This window comes from Photinus pyralis, unplaced genomic scaffold (genome assembly GCF_008802855.1).
Source record: "Photinus pyralis isolate 1611_PpyrPB1 unplaced genomic scaffold, Ppyr1.3 Ppyr1.4_LG4, whole genome shotgun sequence".
Taxonomy (NCBI): domain Eukaryota; kingdom Metazoa; phylum Arthropoda; class Insecta; order Coleoptera; family Lampyridae; genus Photinus; species Photinus pyralis.
The window spans coordinates 49,378,287-49,400,566 of record NW_022170511.1 but is presented as its reverse complement, the minus strand read 5'-3'; the positions used below and the strand labels follow the sequence as shown (position 1 = coordinate 49,400,566).

Below are 22,280 nucleotides of genomic sequence, written 5' to 3'. Positions count from 1 at the left end.
GAATCAAGTAAATGTTGAAAATGTTGGCCTTCGACTTCCATTCAATAATACAGGTTTTGTTCGAACCTTTCCCGTACATTTTGAAAAACTTCTGGTGTAATTTGACGACATTCATCAATTATTCTTTGTCGCAAGTTGGCTGACTACCATAAACGATATGGTTACCAAAAATGCCAGCCCAAACATTCAATTTTTCAGGATTTTGTGTACATGCACCTTACGAACTATTCTGGGATTTGAATCAGCCCAATAGCGACAGTTGTGACGATTCACAGTACCGTTTAGGAAAAAGAACGAGCATGAGATGTATTTTGTACGGATGAAACTTGTGTTTTTTTTAAAATATCTTCTGAATGCTGCTTCTAGTAATACCAGACACGATTGACAATTTCCTTGTGCTCAGTGTGGGATCTTGCACAATATGGCCTGCAATATCCACTTCTGAAGCTTCATTTACTACTGGGTTATCCATTTCACGTTTTTTATTAACCACAGACCCAGTTTCCCTAAATTTTTGAACCAATTCTAAAATGTACTTACGATGGACCTGTCGATTCTGGTGTTGTAGATTAAACAGAAATTATTTCAAATCTTTCAGCAATAAACCATTATCACTGTTCAATGTACGGATTTTGCAACTAAATAACTACTATGATCTGACAACAGTAATTGACAATCACTATTAAACTTCAAAATGCTGCTATAATACCTACGAGTATTAAAAAGAAAAAAAACAACAAGTAGGTTCAGAATGTAGGAGAACAACATTTTTGGTATTTATTGTTGTATTTATTTTTGTTATTTAACTAATTCATTTACAAGCATTTTTTTTCATAAGAAAATGTTGCCACGTTTTTGTCACTTTTATTAACCCCTGTATCGGCTAGGCAAATTTGTAGCGAATTAAAACGTAAGGGTTTATAATCCACATACAAATACCTTCAAAATAAGGTACCACTCGACCCTCCCATTCGATTTAAAATTTTGGGGGCGCTTGTCACCCCCGCTAGAACTTTGCCCTCAAGGGGGCGAAACTAGCAAAAAAATGGTTCCCCCTTGAATAAAAATTGACGGGTCCGAGGATTTCTTCGTAGATGTTGTGAGGTCCCCAAAATAGGCACTGTTTCGTTTTCAAATGGCCACCGTGTATTTCATTTTCATTCATTATAATTGGACCTGTATAAAGGAGTTTGTTTATTTTTTCATTAGTTGGTCATGAATTCAAATTTTGTTTAGGTGTGTGTAAATATTCCCAGTAAAAAAATTGCCAGGGGTGGATTTTTGGATTTAAAAAGAAGATAAAAAGTCGCACTTCCGGAACGTAGGGGGTATTTAAATTTTATTACAGAGCTACTAATATGAAGGCATAGTATTACCTATAGACCTTGTTACAAATTCGCCCGAAAATTATTCTCTCGGGTTCCAAAATCTTGCTGTGAAATATAGTAAATGATAGAGGACCAAACCAAAAGGCTCCTTCGAACTTAAGATCGTATTGTTTCGTTTCTGTAGACTTTTAGAGGGACAAACGCGACAAGGTCAATAAACATGGGGCAGTAGGTAAGTGACGATTCAGACTTTAAAGATAAATGGAAATAAAGATGTTCCATGACTATCCCATAGAAATCAGGAAACCCTTATTAACGGTTTTAAACTTCAACAATTGGAGTAGAAGAAGAAACTGTAAAACCATCATACCACAGCTATTTGCGTACTGATGATGTAAAAATATTATGCACCTGAAAGCTTACTTTATAGGTGCTACTAGTCCTAGGGTAGTAGAAAAGGACCAAAAAACCAAATCAACGGAAAGCGTATTTTCTAAAATTCCAAAGACCGGTCGAAAAGATAAAGGTTTTTTTCAAAAAAAGGAATGCACAAATGTTTAAAGGACTAATCTTTCTTTGAATGTAAAAGCAGAAGTAATAATTGGAAGGGCAGCTGCTAGCAAGAGGGAATAAAATGCTACAGATAGTAAGTATAATTCTTAATACTTAATTCATAATGAATCCGTATTTGTGAATGAAGTTCTATATGCAGAGGTATGTGAGGTTTCCCAAATCTTTTAATGTTCCACTCCAAACTGGGAAACAATATTAATAAGGAAAGTTTGAATTTCGAGGAATCCCAATCTCAGTTGCCGCGAACACACTAATTATATTTAGTATTGAACTAACTGTAATTTCGACTATTCGATAACAAACATTACCTAAAACCGAAGATGTCCACATGAGTGGAGTGAAACGTGTAGTAGTTGCTGGTCAGTAATTTCCTACTTATAATTAATTCAACCAATGGTTTACCTGGGAAGTGGTTCTCGAAAATTCGCCCAATAAAAATATATAAACAATAAAGAGTTTACAAGAATCGCGGAATCGAGTGATGGAAATTTCCGTTTTCATTTTCGAAACGATTTACACGCCGCAATTGTAAAGCGTGACTTCCCGCGGTGACGTAAAATTACATTTGCCAATTTGCCATAATTCACAAATAGCGCGAGGAGCACAAACAAGCTTTGCAAAGTATAACACATACGGAATTCAATTATTGAACTTGCGGTAATGGCGGCGTAATTTAACAATTTGCTTGATGTAGATTTGACAATAGCGCAGAATATTTGATAAAGTGTTCCTATTAAAAAAAGAGATCTGTGGAGGCGCCAAGAAGCCTACAAAGGGTGCAACCTCTGTCTGCACGAAAGCTCTGCAGCACTAATACCTTGTAGAAACGTGAGAAAATCGCCAATAATGCCACGCATTCTTTAAAAAATCCTACGTACAATCTATGTCAAGAAGCTAAACATCCTTATGTCGGGAAACCTCAGATGTGTAACCTTCCAGCTTTTTTAAACACAAACCTTGTTGGTAAAGCTTTAACTTACTGCGGCACTTTATGATCCATAAATTTATTCATCGATAACGTCGAACTTTTAAACGCTTTATAAAACTTTCCTTTGTTCGCCTCTTATTCTAAATTTTCCGGTATCTATATGCAAGGTGAATGCTCGGAAAAAAGTTTTCAACCCTCTTAGCAATTTCAAAAGCACTCTCGCTAAAAAACATTTCACTTCGTATGTAACTTGTGAAGTTCTAATAATTACTCTCATAGAAGCTACAAAAAGTTTGCAAGCAAGAGCATACTGCTTTTTGCAGCGAATTTCGTTTTCGTGTACGACTTAAATATGAATATGCTAATTCGTCGCCGGGAGAGAAACGGAGCATGTGAATTGGAAACTAACCTCACGTTCATTTAGTCAGCATTTAAATTTATTTTACATAATTATAAATTGTAGGTTCATTTTTATAACTATAAGCATGCATATAGTCGCTATAAATAAATACCAGGGGCTCGCACACATACCAAAATAACTATGGATTTACTTTTCAATCCATCTATAATTCTGAATCGGATGATTGCGTTTTTGATGATGATTCAGATTGAATTTCTAAATATATGTAGATAATATAGGTTACTTGCACCAGGGTACACTAGTTAAGTGAAGAGGAAAAAAAGTAATAGGAAGGATTTAAATGTTAAATGTTGAATTAGATTAGAATTAGTCTACCCCCCTGTTTTCAAGGTACTTATCAAACATTTAGTTCTATGAAGAGAAATCGTAAAGCCACTTCTTCAAAATTACCGCCACATTTAAATGCAACATTTTGATTGGTCCAATTTTCAAATGCCAGTAACACACGCGAAATTTTACTTTCAATGGTTGTAGTTGACAATTGAAATCTGTATTCTGTGATATGGAGGCAAGTTAAAGGTGAAGTTGCGTGAAACAACACCACATTTAAAATGAAAGACCTGCGTTCGTTATTTCAGCAAGCTGTAGAGAATGTTACCGTAGAAAACTGTAGGAACGCTATTCGGCATGCCCAAAGCGAAGAAGAAAAAATAAGGCAAATTGATATCGTAATGGACATCATAGTGGAGTCTTTGATAATCAAAGTGGAAATGACTCGTCCTTCACAGAATCAGAATTCTGATTGAAGGTCGTGTAATGTTGAAATTGTGATGGACCTTTTCTTTCTACTATACATATACATGTGATTTTCAAAATTTGCATTACTATAATGATATTGTACTTGCTTTACATGATATTTCAATTGTTATGTTTGGTGTAAATAATAAATTAAATGAGTTTCTGGGGTGTGATAAATAACCATTACTAAATACACGACACTAATCAGACTGAAGATGTTTATATAAGCTTTTTTAAATTTCGGAGTAAATTTAATGAGAATGGCATCACTATTTCTGTTCAACGAACAGATTATAGTATTTGTTGATTTTCCGAAATGCACTATGTCATCTCCCTTCGTAGAACCTTGCATCTACATTATCTCTTGTTTATAATTTTGTATTGCTGTTTGTCTGTCGATCCCTCGGTCTGTCCGATGGTATAAAAAAGGCAACATTTGACATAAACACAAGGACAACCTTTCAAGGCCAAACCTAACTACACAAAAATTAAGAATAAAATACACTTAAGTTTTAAGGCATTCAGACGATCCTATTTTCAATTTTTAAACGAAATTGCGTCTCATATTTTTAGTTTTAAGTGAGCGAAATCTGGTCCAATTAAGTACGAAATTAACATAATTACGCCGGTAGAGTGTATATGCAAACGTTAAATGACGCTAACTAAAACAAATCGCTTCTTAGACGGTAAACAGAAACGAGTAATTGTAGATCACTTCGAGATAATTTAGTTATAGTTAATTAATTTTACGCATCAAACAGAAATGCGGTTAACATAAACAAATAGTAGGTTTCTAGGGCTTAGTATACCCTTTACGCGTATGAGCGACGCGGCGTCGTAGCTCGACGTCCCAAAATAAACCTATAAATAATATAATCTTTGTGCATAAATCGTTTGAGGTAATTACGAAAAATAATATTATGCTAATACGAGGGAGTGATCTCAATCTTAAAATTTAACCTCGTTTCTACTTGCATATTAATATGCTCGTACATTCCAAGCGATTATCGTATAATCTTAACGTAATTTAGAAATAAATGTTGTTGCTAGTAGAGAGGATTTGATTGTGTTTTGTACTCAACAGATCGTTACCAGTTTCAGATTGAATACCTACGCATTGATACTAATTATAGATAAATCGTAATGGTTGCAAACTGTTATATTAGATACTCGTAATAAATCAGTCACTCATTTTATAAAGTAAGCAATTTTTTCACAATGACTCGAGCTCAAAACATCAAGTGATATTTCGCGATCTATGAAAAATATACTTTAGGTGTGCCTAACAATGTGAATTACTTGTAAAAATCATTTATTAATTCAAATTCTAATGGAAAAGCTAGATTACAGTACAAAAAGGGAATATCAATTAAAATTAAAAAAATATTTACCAACGTTTGCTGCATTTACGGAATAATAACACCTAACTATAGAAATCTAACACTAGAAGATACCAAAACAAACCAAATACTTATACCTTCAATACAAAAATTAAAGTTGTAATTATCTTCTAAATCGGAAAGAGAGCCATTTTATTCAAGAATGATTGACAGAAAGGGAGAATTTATGTGTATATTTCACAATTAGGTTTTAACGTCCTCTGGTTGCACAATAATTCCCTTTTAATCCCCTTCTAGATATTAATTGATTCTACTGTAAAACGTGTGTTCAATTTAATAGTTCGCACTCGAATTTTTTAAATTGGAGTTTTCTAATTGCGACTTTCCTGATGAATTCCGCACAGATTTACTTAGCGACGAAAACTACGTGATTATTCCTTTGTTGCGTGCTTAACCACAAATGCTCAAATCTTCCCTAAAACAAATCCCATCCGTCTCTTATTAACAAAAGAACGCCTACAAAATGGCTTCTATTAACGCTATTAATCATCATTAATTCGTTTGCTTAATTTGCACCCTACGCATCAAATAAAAGCTAAGGTATTAAATAACTATCCGTCTTGCACTTTGGCGTCAGGAAGGGGAAAACCACCATGCAAGGAATTGCAAACCCTGGTAGAGACACAAAAAGCAGCCAACACATCGTACCCGCAAGGTCTGGCCAAGGAAAGCTATCCTGAGGGAACTAAAGCAAATGGAGGTGATACATCCCTACCTGGCCCAAATGTTACACAACTATCTTCAAAATAGCAAAGTTATAGCAACCAACCCAGAGGGCAAAAAAGTTCATTTCAACCGCTGGGGTACAACAGGGCCCCGTGCTAAGTCCTGTGTTATGGAACGTCCCACACGAGGGCGCTCTCAGGGTCAGGGTGCCAGAAGGCACAATGATAGTAGGGTTTGCTGACGACCTAATCAAGGACAGAGGTTTGGAGCGCGCCCCTCACAAAACTACTAAGAACTATTGAGCTCATACGGAAATGGATAGAGGATAGAATTCTTAAGCTCGTCCAAGAGAAGACACAGATAGCATTGCCAACTGAGCGGATACTAGCAGTCATACTGCATAAAAACGGTATGGGTCAAAGAGGGCAGGAGCAAAGTATCTAATATCGCTACTAGATTGAACTGACTGGTTTTTCTGGTAAAAGGGATGTCTTCCTCATGCATAAAGACCTTATATATCCAGACTGTGTGACCAGCCATCTTGTACGCAACATTGTGTAGGGGTAAGGCACACGATACCAGGGTACAGAATCAACTAAACTTTCTTCTTCTTCATCTCTATTCTGCGTATGCTAAAAGAAACGGTTCCATTACGCAACTATATCCGGAGGCAAATCACAGTAAGAAATTTTGATGTAGTCACACCTTGGATCACAACCTTCAGAATACCTACACATATTGATCCTCGTCTCCACCACACAAGGCAAATAAATTCATACCTATTTACTATGAAAATGTCGATTAACAGATACTAATACGAACTAAAACGAAAGAATGGGTTACTTGAGTCAGCGGAGAGGGATCTCAAAATTCACGTTTAAAGTTCAGTTGTTGTTTTCCTTTTGCAATGGCTGGCCGTCTTGGTTACAATTCCAATGCAGTACGTAATTTCCTTTCGCTAAATTACTAGCTTTCGCTATGGGGACGGCCAAAACGCATACTAAAATTCTTTAAAATGCTACTGAAACGTATTAGTATAACTATCACGTGGTGATTAATGATTTCATAAATAAAAACCAAACATTGTTCAGGTGTGTGGATCATACATATTTATACGAAACACACCTGAAACTCGGTCGACAACAAACTGACTCAGGCCTTGAAGAAGGCGACATTTTTTTCAATTCACTCTCGTTACTATTTTAAAGTGAGATGACCTAGCCAGAAAAAGATTACGGAAATGTAATCCCATCGAAGAAAAATCGAAAATTTTCAGTTTTTACCGTGCGAACTAATAAAAAGGTTGCATCATAAAATATTTCGTCTAGGTACTTCATTATGCAGAATCGTAAGTAGCAAGGTCGTTCTTGCACGCACAAATTTCTAACCCACCTGTTATGCGCCTACTTCTTGAATAAATTATTGGATCTCGTCTGTGTTTACGTTTCCTTTCATTTATATACATACGCCCGTTGACTTAGGCAAAATAATATTATACCAGCTTTAATCGGAAGCGAAGCTCTTTGTTATAAGAACTTGGACCTTTTACTCAATTTTTAGTACCTACTCCTTAACTTAATTATGCGTAAATATATTTAATACGAGAAGGCCTACATTTATGAGTGGATTTAATCAGTATTAGATTGTGTCCCGTGCGTATAGGATTTAGTGCAACTCTACTGAACTCCGGTATTAGAATTAGAGTCCTGGGTAGCCTCTCACGACCTAAACTTTTCAGTAAGTACCCAAACACGAACTTCGAACTCTTGTTTGTCAGTTAAATTAAAAAGAAGCGACAGAGTAATAGTTTTCGATTGCTGTCCAAAGTTAGTGTCTACGTAATTAGTTTCAAGATATACAGGAGGAGTTATATGAAGTCGTTCTAACCCCCACCAATATCAGCCACACAATCATTGGGTTCCTTCCGCTTCTACTTCGACTTTTCAACCTCCGTTACAAGATTTCAATACAGAATTAAACATTCAGCCCTCTGATGTATCAGAAACGTTAAACTTAACGTGCAGGATATCTGCCGAAAAAACGTTATTTTGCGTTATTTAGCATAGGCACTCTGACGTTTTTGATAGATAACCTGCAAGTTTAACGTTAGTGATACATCATAGGGCTGATTATCTACTTTGCCTCCGAAAATAACTATCCCACACATGAATAGTGAAGCTGTCTCTCTGTGACCTCCGATGTAATCGACATAGAGGACCAGAAAGCAATGACATTTTAATCACATCATCCTCATCTGTAACTACAATAACACATTAACAGTTTCCTTTCAAAAACAGAATCGTACAAAAACAACTTCCAAACCTCAAAATTCCTTGTTGTCTAGTGGTTTGTAACAAACAATTATTTTATGATCATTCAGCTGTGACATTCAATGACTAATTACACAATCATACTTTAAAATATCTCTCTTATTGCCGGCTCTCATACTATTTGTTTATGCAGATCCTCTGCTGAACGTTGTTGCAATCAAATTTATTACCGTTTCTCGTTTTGAGCGAATGACAATGATCGATAGCTTAATGCCGGTTATTATGTAAATGTCGTATTATGAAAGACATTACTTAAAATTATTTCAAAAATGTATTTTTCTACAACTGTCAAAAAAACCTGTCATTTTCTGACGGATTTCGAAACGCGAAGTACTAGATTATTAATCGGTTAATTAATAAGTAAGGTTGCTCTTGACAACGTGCGCGAAATCGTCAACAGTGAAAAAAAGTATTTCGCGCACGGGACAAAGTTGAACTTAAACAGCAATTTAATTAACAATCGGTTCAGTTGTAGAAAAAATATTGTATATAACGCTAGCGCGAAGTTATTTCGCGCATTTGACTGATATTTTAACTCGGCTTCGCCTCGTCAGAATACCTTCAGTCTCAATGCGCGAAATTGAACTTCGCGCTCTTGTTATATAAATAACTATTTTCTACGAAAGTGATGAAAGTCTTGTTTTCTGAGAAAAAAGTAGCCTTTGAAAGTAGGGTTTTGTCGCACTAGTGTGGAAAAATTTTTCCACACTTATTTTCCACACTCTTAAGTAAAAACAAAGATACCTTTTTTTTATTTTAATGCCACAATTTACAATTACAGCTACTTCTGGCTAGTAATATTTAAATTAATGGTAAATGATGAACAGTTACTTATATTAACACCTGGAAGTAACGAATTTGACACAGAGCATTTAGAAGTTATTAATGTAGATGTGGACGCTGTCGAAGATGTGCAAGGATCATCTGGTTGACATGTCGAAGGTGTGCAAGGATCATTTGATTGACAAGCATTACCAATTATTTTGTTACATACTTCTAATTTGCCTTGAAGAGAACCATCTACGTATCCTTCCGCTACCGTCGACGACCGCCAGCCCCCATGACGTTTAAGGCCGGATGTCCACCGAATCGGGGCGACGAAGATCGGTCCAACTGTAGTCGTATCCAGATTGATCGGGCCGACTAAAATTGGCAATTCATGTCCATAGGAAGATCGCCTTTCGAACGATTTTTATCGGGTTGACAGTTAACATTAAATAAAATGTCAAGTGAAGCAGTTGTCATGCTTTTGCACCACAGGCGAAAGATAATTCGCCGCCACAGTTATTGGCTTCTTCGGTACATAACTAATAAAAGAAACAGAGGTGCTTTCATTTGTGCCCATGAACTTGCGAATCATGAACACAAATTTAAATGTACGTATCGTATGTCCAAGAGTAGTTTTTTCCTTTGGCTGACATTGCTCGGTCATTAATTGCCAAAAGGGACACCAATTACAGAAGATGTGTGACGGTAGAAAAAAGATTACCAGCACTTTTGATTATTATGACATACGACTGCCGACAAATGATCGTTCAAGAACGTCGGGTCGGGCGAAAATAGTCGGTTGCGATTTCGATCGGTCCCGACAAAAAACGAGCCGGTGGACAGACTTCAATAGGAGCGCACGCGCGCGATCTTTATCGGGGAATTCAAATCGCACCGATCTTGGTCGTTCCGATGCGGTGGACATCCGGCCTTAGACTCAAAAGGTCTGCTCCAGCATTAGCAAGTAGCGTTGCGGAGGTACGCCGAAAACAATGACCCGTAAAACTAGAAGCATTTGGCAATTTCAGGTAACTCGCAATTTTCTTAGGAATTGCTCCAAATGTATTAATACCCACAGGTTGTACGGTACATTTTCCCATTTTATAATTTAAAAAAAGTCGCGAAGTTTGAGCATTTTGAGGACGAAGCGCTTTATATTTCTGGTACAAGTGTATCCAATTCTCTTTTCCCTCCGTAACAGAAAAAGTTCTTGGAACATGCGTTTTGGAGTCTGGAATCGTTACGAGTAAAAACGTATCTTCGCCTTGGATATCGTTCACCGTCATTTTCGTCAACTCCTCTCGACGACAAGCCCCAGCAACTCCTAATATTAGAGCAACCTACAAATAAATTTCATTATTTGTGTGACATATAACAAATGTATAGACATGAAAAAATAGTAGGTAAGTATAGGTGCTTACTTTCATCATTAAAAATGTTTCATCGGGTGCTTCCTCTAAAAACGTACTGATTTGTTGCCTCGTAAAAGTCAGCGATTTTTTCGGCTTGTGACCAACAGATTTACGTTTCAAAAACGATTGTAACTTGGCATACTTGGAAATGTCGACGTTGTCTTGCAAAATCAACATACTTTTCAACATGGAATACATTGACCACAGTGTCGATGATTTCAATTTTCCAGATTTTTCGACAAAATAGGCAAGCAACATGGTTTCTGTATACCGCTTGACTTGTTTCATTTTACACCAATTAAAAAACCTCTCTCGTTCTTTTTCGTACCGATTTCTCGATTTTTCAGGCAAAAGCTCAGGCATAATTGATTCCGCCATTGCAGCAACCTCAGGCGGAGTGCACATAAATTCATCGCCGCTCTCACTTTCTTCATGAACACTCATTTTCAGCTTTTAAATTCTTGTTTTACTGAAGAAATTGCTTCGTACAAAACTACATGCAAAATTACTAACCGGCTTTTTTATAAACAACTCGTTGGTAACTAAGACAACGTAGCGGCGTCACGAAGACTTGATTTTATATTTTTACAGATAAACACGAGAATCGTACTACGACTTGATTTATACAGAAATTGTTGTTTTAACATTTTGATATAAAATTTTTCTCTAAATCTTTAAATTCGAGAACTTTCGTAGAAAAAATAGTATGTAATACACTTGCGGAAAGGATTATTGAAAAACTTGTATGATTGGAGCACTCGCTAACGCTCGTGCTCCAACTTTCATACGCGTTTTTTAATAAAGCCCTTTCCGCACTTGTATTACAATATACTATTCTATACGTCTAGCATAAATAGGTATAAACTAGCTTACAATAAAAGCTCTTACTCCATGTTCAAAGTTCGGATGCAAATTAAAAAAATCCTTAGAAGAGAAACAAACAGATAGGTACTCGTTACATATTAATACGAAACTTCGTTGTCTGTTATTCGTCGGAATTATAGGTAGTTACTTATTGTAGCAAACTGCAAATTACATTACAAAAGTGTCTGTATTGTACTTCAAATTATATATGCCGATATAGTGGTGTTGAATTCGATCGGATGAATGTAGCGCAAAAAACCGTAGTACGGGATTAACATAAAACATTACCTTACCTCTTGGTTGGAAAACACATGAAAATGATGAAGTGGGAGACTTACCTAAAAAGAAAAAAGATGCATTAGTGATTTGATAGATTGTGCTGTACAATTATTTATTTAAGTTTATTCAGAACCGCTTAGAAAATAGTGTGGGCCCAATAAGCACAGTTTTAATAACGTAAAACTGTTATTTGACAACACGAATTATCAAGAGAAAAGCCATTAGTCAAAATCAGTAAAACTGACAGACTACTCACTTCAGTTAGTAATTTAACAAATAAATTAAAGATGTGTGCTTTATGCAAGATCCATGAAGGTGAAATGGGGAAAATTCCGTACATCTGTGATGGCCGAGACCGCAATATAGGAATAGGCACTTTGAAGCCCAACCGCAATTTAGCGATCAAGACAACAATTTATTCTACTTCAAGCATTCACCATTCACGATTGTAAAAAAATTAATTTCAGACTGGTAACAATTCCACTGAACCCGCTGTCTTGTTCAGTTATGAAAATTGTTGCTTTTACTTGCAAATTGCCAAAAGAAGCAAATTTGCGTGGTAACTGAATTAGAAGTTCAACTTTTGGCAGACTTACTGGAAAAGTTTTACAGGTGGGTCTCTCCTATAAAGCGAGTAGTCATCAAAGACAAGGTGGTTAACCTTGCCGTCAAGGTGATTTTCTCCCTCAAGCCATACTGATTTTGCTTTCTGGTATTTGTTCAACGCGTTAATAGTCTACGAAACGTGATGCAAACGTGTAACAATGAAGCGCAGACACCACGCCGATCAAATTTCGCATCTTCCCTACGCTTAATGTTCATGGAATAAAAAATATTTAAATTGGGAACTTGACATTGCCAAACATAAATCGTTGTCAAAGCTGTACGGATTCGTTCGATGACCCGAAACGTAAAGGGTCCTGGAAAACTTTACGATTTGTACAAATATAGTATGGCGGCACAATTGTGGATCAAATGCAATTTTAGGGGGCGACATTTAGTATGTATGCGGATATGGATACTTCGAAACTGTTGGCATTTTGAGAATCCTATTCCTTAACACTTGTGTGCGCATATCAAATGATGGAATTAATTAAGAGCGACGACGTAGAATGGAAATAGGGCGGTGAAGTTAACTTTTATTTGATGTCGCGAATATGCAACTTGACAATTGAAATTAAATGTTTTATTCTTATTTTGAAAGAATGTTCCCAAGTTTGAATGGTGAAATTACTTTGCACACAATGTATGCAATCATGTTTTACTTTGCTCCATCTACTATATTAAACTCCGAAAATGCAATAATATAAGAGCATTTCTATTTAAGGAAAAAGTATTTATTCTGCCACGGTCTTTAGGTGCACCACCTACGTTTTGTGTGAAATACGCAATCCAAAAACAAAATCGGCGGCTCCGAACGTATTCCCGAATACACCTCCAATCAAGTGATCCGTTAATAAATCACAACCCTGTATACGACTTTACCGAAATCTATTCGTAATAATTTCCAATACAAGAAACGACTCAGTTCGCCTTTGGACACCCAGGGACGGACCTAGACAAAAAAATTGGGGGGGCCGACATGACATTTTGCCAACTCAACTGTAAAAATTTCCAACTCAAACGGGTAGTATCTATTAAGTATCCAAGTCTAATCAATCATGTAGAAAATGTAGGATATCAGTATATGGTCTCTAATACTAATTAAAAGCATTACCAAAACACCAACCTTGTGTTGAAGAAGAATGAAGTGACTTTCCTATTAAAGAGTCCTTTTTTTTATAGATTTTGCCGCAATTCCTCATTCCTTCAATAGTCGATTTATTACATTTACGATTTACCTACTTTCGCGGCATTCGGATTCGCCAACTGGTAATGAACATGACCAACTCTTGTCACCCCCCCCCCCCCCATAGGTCCGTCACTGTGGACACCGTGTATACCACGGTATTATTAAAACTTTAGCAATGAACTTACGAATGTATAACTTTAATACGACAGCAAAAGAACGCGTTCTCCATTTTATTTAGTTTAAACTACAAGAAAATAATTATGTTCCCACTGCAAGACACTCAAAGGAATTGAAATTTAAATAGCGATTGCAACAGTCTTTGTTTTGTAATAAAAGGGCGAAACTTTCCTTCGTTTAATAGCGTTTTGAAATTGTGAACTAAAACTGTACAGAAATAAAATGAATTATCGTTTGCCGTCGGCTAGCTTATTCTCCACTACATTTTTCACTTTTTTTGTGGTTTTGCTTACTGTAGAGGTTTCCCTTTGCTTCTCTGAAGCTTACTACAACCAAAAGTATAACATTTTGCAACTCTTTTCTACCTCGCCAGCAAAAGAACAAAACCAAATGGTCACTAAATGTATATTGCAGGTAATTTCAAATGCAAATATTTTTCCACAATTAACTTTCCTTTAGTAAAATAAATACTTTTTTTTAAACGTAATCTAATTTGAAATGACATCTCATTTTTTAAATATAAATAACCTAAATCTGAACCAATACATAGATATTATCTAGATACAAACATAATAGTATATTAAGATACAAGTGTATAATCAAGTCTTTAAAGCACGCGCAACGAGTTTTAACGTTGCAAGTGCTTTAAAGACCAATTATACACGTGTATCTTATAGTATTTTTTATTATACCTGCAGTATAATTTAAAAATAGGAATTACAATGAAATCATATTGACGTTATACTCGAATACATGTCTAATTAAGTGGGCTGGGTGTTCGTAATTTCACGATTGCCATGGAAATGTCACTTGACGTTTGCTTAAAAAATCATCGTCTTTGTGAATTAAACGATTTCCGTTGAAAAAGATAATACACCGTCCATTAAATCGATTGTTGTAAAATCTAAACAAACGTTGGTAGGTGTAAAATCCAACTCCAGTAAAACCTATTAGAATATGAAAAGTTGTTTCCATGGATGAATAGGAAGTTACTTACGAATACAGCCTTAAATGCATCCATAATGCTGGCATATATGAAGGAAATGTCAAAGGTATTTAAATCTTCTATATTTTGGTGCATTCATTCAAAACTTTAAAGCAATGCTACGATTAAAAAGTGGAACAGATTTGGGAGCATACCCTAAATTACGCGCGGTTGTGAAAGCTTCAACCAAAGGATAGGTACAAAAGCCAAAGAAATGTTCTGCATTTACAGAAAGCGACCTAAGAGGATTTTTATTTCATCCAGATGACAGTTTCAAAAGTCCTACTTGAAGTATCGTTACTTAGCAACTTTAAAGCACGTGTGTTTTAAAGGCCCTTTTTCGCACGCATTTGAGTGTTTAAAACGGAGATTGTGATTCAGGTATAATAAAAACAATTTTTTTTATTTACTTAAATTTTTATCGAACGGCGGTGAATTAACCCTTAAATTTTTTAACGAAAACGAAACATGAATCTACACTAAATTCAATGGGATCTTCAATTTACACATTATTATTTATATAAATTGATTAAATCCTATAAGATTAAGTAAAGCTTTATTTTTGCTTTAACGTATAAAGGCATTCAATGCTTACGTTGAATATGGGCAGTTTTATGGTGGGTTTATACAATCATTAGCATTAGTTCACTATCGTTAGGTCATTACGAAATAGCCAATGGAAACAAATATATAGTTTCGTTGGTTAGCGACGCACAATAAACCTTTGATCCTATTGACTATTTCTTAATGATCTTATGGTAGCGGCGATTTACATTTCACCACTTTAGATGATTTAAATATAGGCACATAAACAATCCTTTTGTGCAGGTACATTAAAAAAAAGTAACTTCTCCGATTAATAACTTGACGGAAAACTTTACACGACAAATTTTACTATTCCTGAACTGCCCTTGTGATTTGAACCAATTTTTGACACTGAAAATATAAATTCCGTTTTTATTGAAGACACGTTACAAATAAAAATGTATATAATGAATAACGACTTAAGTCCTGAAACAAACTATTCACAAAAAAGATGAACGACCCATAACGGAAATCTAAGTTTAAGATCATTGTCAATTGAACATGTACGATTTTCCAATAAAGTGCTTAAAGCTCCATCTTTAGTTTCAAAATGACTCACGTGCCTATAAGACGTTGCATTCAACAGTACGAAATTAATAGGTCTCGTAGAGCACACGCCTTACTAAACACCAAACTGCAATTCTAAGCTTATTGTTGTTCCCTCCATCAATGATGTCTGACGATCATATTAATAATGTATTGTGTAATGGAGTAAGAATATTAAATGATTGATTTAAGCATGACGTTAACAATTAATTGACTGATTAAGTAAAGCGTTGCGTGCAGTCATTATTAATCGAAATGTAGTAGATAGGTACAGGTAGGTGTTAAGTTGTAAATAAAGTTTTTAAGTTATCTTCAAGAGTGGTTCTTTTCCCTAAATGTCCTCTCCACCCAGGGAGAACATTACAACCCTTGCTTCTATACCTTTATGAATTTCCATTGTACAATAATTCGATTTAATACACTTATAGTGCTGTAAAAAGTTTGTTGTGTGTAATATATTTATGTTTACCTACAAGTACTACACAAACACAAAATTTGTAATTAGAATAAACCAATGTTGTAATAACCCTAAACATGGCAGGAATACACAAAACTGATGTAACGTATGCAATTATTGGCTAACTTTAATTAAACCAAACAGATATTGATAATTTAGAAATTCATTGTTATTAATACAAAAAAAATAGATTGTGAAACGTACGCATAATACTGAAAATACATTAAATCATTTGCTTTTAATTTTCGTTTTAATCATTACAACAAACTCGTGAAAAGTAATGTTGTATAACAACAAGGATCAGTTTAAGAAATATTTGGTTATTTCTCCAGCAGCTTGTTTATTTTCAAGTCATTTCAAGATATTTGGTCGAAGTGTGTCCAAAATGTCAATGAATGAAGAATAGAATAATTGATGTAATTAGTTAATAAAGAGATTTTGTTTCTTTTTGAAAAATTTTCTTGAATAAGGGTACTCAACATATTAAATCATCGAACAGAGAAAAAAATCTCCACCAATAATGAGCCTAATGAAAAGGTACCAATTTAAAGAATTCAATTGTTTTTCGCTACTCATTTGTTATCTGAAATTAAAACAACTGAATGCTGGCTTATTATCGGAAATAATAGTACATTATATATCAAGGTAGAGAAGTACAGTATTATTGCCTGAGCACCAAGATTACATCTCGAGGCGCTTGCGCCGAGGGGTGTAAGGTGCGAAGGCAATAATAGACTTCTCTACCGTGGTATATATACTATTTTTTTCACTACTAGCACTTGAAATCCTCTAAATTAACATATTATATTGATAAGAAAGTGAACGGTTGGACAGAATTTTTTGTTTCTTAATTTAACATGTCAATCAAGTACGTGGAAGTACAAGTCAAACAGGCCGTATTTTGTTCTGTCATTGAGATTTTTCAAAGAGTAATTTCGTTCGAATTTTTTCAAAATGTGATAATTTTAGGTATGTAATTTCTCTGGAAATTGCGAATGGTGGCAATTATTCGTTTTAGAGAACTTGTCTAAACGTTCATTGAGCGAAATTTCGGGTTGATTTTCTAAAAGTGACAGCGTGACAGTTCTCATTATTGACTACTAGTTAATAATAAAAAATTATTAACCACTTTGAACAAATGCCGAAAAAGCCTACTTTACAAGTGGAAAAAAGGTTAATAATCATGTCATCAGACGCTAGTAGTGAAAAAAATAGTAAACAAATGTTATATGTGGAACAACAGGCGTTACTTACCGAGATATATACTATTAATATTCCACACATAGTGGGCACCCTGTACAATTGTGATAAAATATTATTCATCACCAAACAACAGTATTTTCTTAATGGATTATGTAACAAAGATTACATAGCTGACAGTAATACCAACAGTTCCATTAACAGCTTACTGTGATAGAAGCACAAAGTCCTCGTTTTGACAACACGAAATTATTTGTATACTTGCCCTACCATACAAGGAATCAAGAATAACATTTATTAATGAACCAAAAATGTGATTACCTAACAATCAATCTACTTTGTCATAGTAATCAATTACTTATGGTAATAATGGTCTTAGTTTTTTTAGTACAACTAAAACAAATGGTGAATTTTCTAATACGCCACATTTGTTTACCATAAGTCGTGTTGATCTCTGTCTCTGTCAATGAAATGCAAATATTAAGGAAACCTGTTAATTGGTCATGCATAAATAGAAGAACTGCGTCTCTAATATTTCCAAACAGCGGAGTTAATTAGTGTTATTTATATGAATAGGTTTGGTACTCGGTAGTGCAATTTTTAACTATTTATTATTAGAAAACAAATAATGGTTGACTTTCTAGGCTTAACAATTACAAATATTGAAAGTAATAGTAGCTTCTTATACGTACTCTTTCATTATGTAAACCATTAATGTGAATCGCGTATTTACAAAAATGAGATTGTTTACGGTTTTGTTGTTGTCTTTAATTACGTGAGATGACTACAAATTATTTCAATTCCGGGTTACACATATATGAGCTAATTGGAAGATGTCAATAAATAAATATAGGTACTTTGCATCGACTTTTAACCTGAGGTGGTGAAGTCCTCTATAAGAGTAGGTACACCACAACACAGCCCAAGAGTTTCGTAAATTACGACCGTCGGGATGATATTATTAAAACATTTTCTACAGTTTGTAGATATCGGTCGATCACAATTAATGAGTGACTATCGAGTCAACTTTGGAAGTTCAAGTTAAGTACCATTTTCCATGTAAACTCGACTCGACAGCAACTCATTTTTGCATTATATACCTACAATTAGTGGATGAAAAAATCTCATTCGCTACTACTTGGAAGACGCATTTGTTGCGTGACGGGGACACAGGGTAGTTGGACGGCTCTTCGCGCGTTGTACTGTTACCACCGTAAATCGTAAATGGTTGTACCCTTTAGAGCCGTTGCACATTTATATCTGAGACATAATTATAAGTACCGTAAATTTAATTAACATTAAAATGAGAGAGGGACGATCTATGAAATCAATCAATCCCCCAATCCTTCTCCACCCTGTTTATTTCATGCTATTTTAAATTTCTCTACACTTCCTACAATTTTACCCCTTTCAATAATATATTCCATACATAGTGGACACCCTGTACGAGAATATACTCTCTCTATCGAGATATGTACAGAATTTACAAATCTATCTAGGAATTTGGAAATGCATCTAATAATTTACAATTCCCTGTATAATTTATCAATATTATTTTTTCAATCCTGTAACTGGTAGTGTAAAATGATGGGCATATATTCACAAAAGTGCCACCCCAAATAGACCTGTAAATTAAAGAAAATAATTGCGAATCTGTAAATTTTCAGAAATATCCATAAATTCCTACAACTCTTTAGATTTTGCAGCTTGTAAAATCATAAGATCATTTTACTTTCCTCCTTCACGTAATCCTAGTACGCAAACTTCGCTTCGCCAATGAATATACATAAGATATGATAATTCAATACCCTATTTCCTAAGTTAGTACATACAATTGTTTAGAGATTAGATTAGATTCGAATTTTCAATATTCTTTTAAATCAAGTGCAAATACAATTATGCATTACTAGTATAGTGACATACATGTAACTTGAACGAAATAAGAGGAAGAACTCCAGTCCACGAGCAAGCGACTGAATCTCCCTAAACCTACGTGGATGTCACTAACAGAAGACATCATTTCTTTCAGCTTATAGCGTAGTAAAACAAAACACAAAAGGACCTTGGAATTGACCATTTCTAAATCAATCCGCTCCACTTCGAATCAATTCGATGCAAATTTTCATGCGTAAGGAAACGAATATAAAAATGTACCAAGACCGTATGTAAATAAACACACATTCCACCTTCATAAATACCTTAAATGTAATAATTAAAGTGATAATGTTATTATAATATCATATTTCTGCACGTGAATTCCGTCGAGGCACGTTTCCCTCCGTCACGTGCAAGAAGTTCTACCACGCAAATATTGACAACTTTCCTTATAAAAACCCCATTTTACGTTTGAGATCAAGCGTACCTACGAACACCATTTTTACATAATTTCTACAAAATGAACGCAATACTGTTTTAAGGAATTTTAAGCGGTTTATTACTTTCACTTCGCCGAATTATGCTATAAATTTTCATTGCCGAAATCACTTTTTTCGTCCATATGGTTTATACCGATAGATCAGTTATTGATGCGAAGACCTAATTGTGGTAATTAATCGAATGTCCACTAATAAGGTCTGGTATCATCAAGAAAAACGTTCAAATGGTAGTGTGAGTGTCCAATGTCATTGGGAAAGCCTTCTACAGGTCTTGGTGATTGCAATGCTATACCACAAGAAGTGGAACAACTTCAGTCCGTGCTTAGCCGGTCTGTAGAACGTTTGTACAGTTAGTTCACGAAGTGTGCCAGCAGGTACTAAAATTACGTGTGTAGAAGACGTTTATATCTCAGTAATTAAGCTATTTGTTGAATCTGTGCTTTTGCTTTCGAAAACAATAAGCGTTGAAAAAACGTGATCGTGATTTCTAATTTTATTAATCCGGAGTAAAATTTAAATGCACGAAATCGTCTAAAAGCATGAAGCAGTTTATTAGAGCTCCTCCACATTTGCCACCAAAAACGCGCATTTCCCCACCTGATGCAACAACGGTACTCAACAGCACCGCTGCAGAAGTCTTCAGCTACAAATTCCAGGAAGTCGAAGAAAGCCATTCGAATATTTCAAGTTCGAGTGTCGGTAACGGGAATCATGTTGTTAAAATTCATATCAACCCCCAGGAAAATATATCGTTAATTCGCGAGCAACCCGAAAGTGTCTTGTGTACTTTATCCCCTTGTGTACGGATCAGTGTTAATACCGATACCGATATGATTCAGAGCAATTCGCTGCCGGAGAGTTTTATAAAAACACCCGGGGACCGTAACAACCCTTACTTCTTTTGTGGCTCCTTTATGTCGAGTGGTCAGGTATCGCCAAGCGACACCCTCGATTCGGGCACATGTAGCGACTTGGACGGCACGCCACCCCCTTTACCCAAAAAGAAGAACTCGGGGGTTACCGTAACGGTAATCGGGGCGCAACACAAACGCCCTTCAAGTCTGACAAGCAGCGGTGCTGACGTCGATAGCGACGATAACGAAAGTAATATTAGCTGCGATTCACTAAATAGCGGAGAATTACCGGCGGAAATAGTTTCATCTCGTCCAACTTCTTTGGAACTAGAATCGCCCACTCGCGTCAAAAAGGCCAACGCATTCTTACCTCAAGGACTTCTGCAGGACATACGCGATAGATCCGTGAAGCTGTCACAAATTGCCGTTGATGATTTGGACCGACAAATGACTCAAACCTGTTTAGAAACTTGCTCCGTTTACGAAACTCCAGCATCCCCTAAAGCTATAATCGATGAAAGTACATACGAGGATCGCAAACAACACGAAAAGGAACAAAAAGATAACGCGACTTTAATTAATAGTTTGACCTACGATGCGGATCGCTTCTATAATTTTCATTTAAACGAACACGTTGAGGAAGACAAGGACATAGTTCCGATTAGAAAAGTAACTGAAGATGAGAGTTTTGCCGGTTACAGGGACATACTTGGTGCTGACGGTTCATCCACAATTCGTAGCGCCAAAGGAACGGTGCGCGGCGTTAAGAATCGTGTAAGGGCTGGAATTGCGACGTTTCTTCACATAAATTCGGTGACAAAGGTAAGAAAGTGAATTATCGCCGATTTTTTTGTTCAACATTTGCAATTTTGATGATTGTGACCTGCTTTCTCTTACAATCGACGCACCTGCATTGTCGGTCTCAAATTCCATCGGTTAATACGTTTATTTATCAGAAATTTTACCAATGACCCTATTTACCACTTGCTGCGCAATAAAATAACGGCCGGGCGTGCCGAAGGACCTGACGAAGTAATAATCTTTGTTCTTTAAGCAAGTAAATACTGAACCTGATGGTAAAATAACAACACACTCTTATGTAACAAAATAAAATAAATAAGTTATCAACAATTGATCTCGCGAGATAACAAAATAAAATAAATAAGTTATCAACAATTGATCTCGCGAGATGATTTCCAATGAAGAAATTCCTATGTGAGCCAGTCGAAAATGTCATTCAATAATATTTCTCATTTTCTGGCAATTACGTTCGGTATATACCTTAACTCGTCTTCATTCTGGATGCACGTCTCGCGAATCTGTTCACCAATAAAAGTTTCTCTCGTCATTTCGCACAACCAGTCCGAGATTTTAGGGACTGTTACGCGGTACTTTTCGGTTTTATGTAATGGAAAATTAAATTTTACTACCCGTGTTTTATGGGAAAAGTCGAGTTTAGTTTCAGGAGGTGATCCCCTGTTATTTTCTAAAAATGCTTCTTTTGTTTGAGTTTGCGAGTTGTTGACTTAATAAATGGCGTTTTGAATGGCACTTAAAACACCGAAACAGTGTATGCTGCCACTTTCTTATACAATTATTATA

At 35.6% G+C, this 22,280-nt stretch overlaps 2 protein-coding genes and 1 long non-coding RNA gene across 5 annotated transcripts in view; 1 reads left to right on the top strand and 2 right to left on the bottom strand.

The window, feature by feature from the left end:
* Nucleotides 1–17,678, bottom strand: part of LOC116168414 — a 58,498-nt gene extending 40,820 nt beyond the window's left edge. For 2 of the 3 annotated variants that reach the window (XR_004144764.1, XR_004144766.1), the window contains exon 1: nucleotides 17,504–17,678. This is a non-coding gene — a long non-coding RNA (uncharacterized LOC116168414). Of the gene's footprint in view, nucleotides 1–11,963; nucleotides 12,283–17,503 lie in introns of those variants that run through there. The other variant, XR_004144765.1, reaches the window with a different exon arrangement.
* Nucleotides 9,079–11,275, bottom strand: LOC116168413. The gene is made up of 2 exons (XM_031484226.1): nucleotides 10,574–11,275; nucleotides 9,079–10,492 (listed from the first exon to the last, which is right to left on the bottom strand). The coding sequence occupies exons 1-2, from the start codon at nucleotides 11,006–11,008 to the stop codon at nucleotides 10,037–10,039; spliced, it is 891 nt and encodes a 296-aa protein (XP_031340086.1). The 5' UTR covers nucleotides 11,009–11,275; the 3' UTR covers nucleotides 9,079–10,036.
* Nucleotides 17,679–20,119: 2,441 nt separating the features above from the next.
* On the top strand, nucleotides 20,120–21,512 carry LOC116169215 (glutaredoxin domain-containing cysteine-rich protein CG31559-like). Its single transcript, XM_031485243.1, has one exon. It carries the CDS (start codon nucleotides 20,364–20,366, stop codon nucleotides 21,510–21,512), a length of 1,149 nt encoding a protein of 382 aa, XP_031341103.1. The 5' UTR covers nucleotides 20,120–20,363.
* The last annotated feature ends 768 nt before the right edge of the window (nucleotides 21,513–22,280 follow it).

Excerpts from the sequence above, each read along its gene's own strand:
- LOC116168413 (XM_031484226.1), bottom strand. The coding sequence starts at position 11,008 with ATGAGTGTTCATGAAGAAAGTGAGAGCGGCGATGAATTTATGTGCACT. Across the intron at positions 10,493-10,573 it reads AAACATTTTTAATGATGAAA|GTTGCTCTAATATTAGGAGT; the intron begins GTAAGCACCTAT and ends ATTTATTTGTAG.
- LOC116169215 (XM_031485243.1), top strand. The coding sequence starts at position 20,364 with ATGAAGCAGTTTATTAGAGCTCCTCCACATTTGCCACCAAAAACGCGC.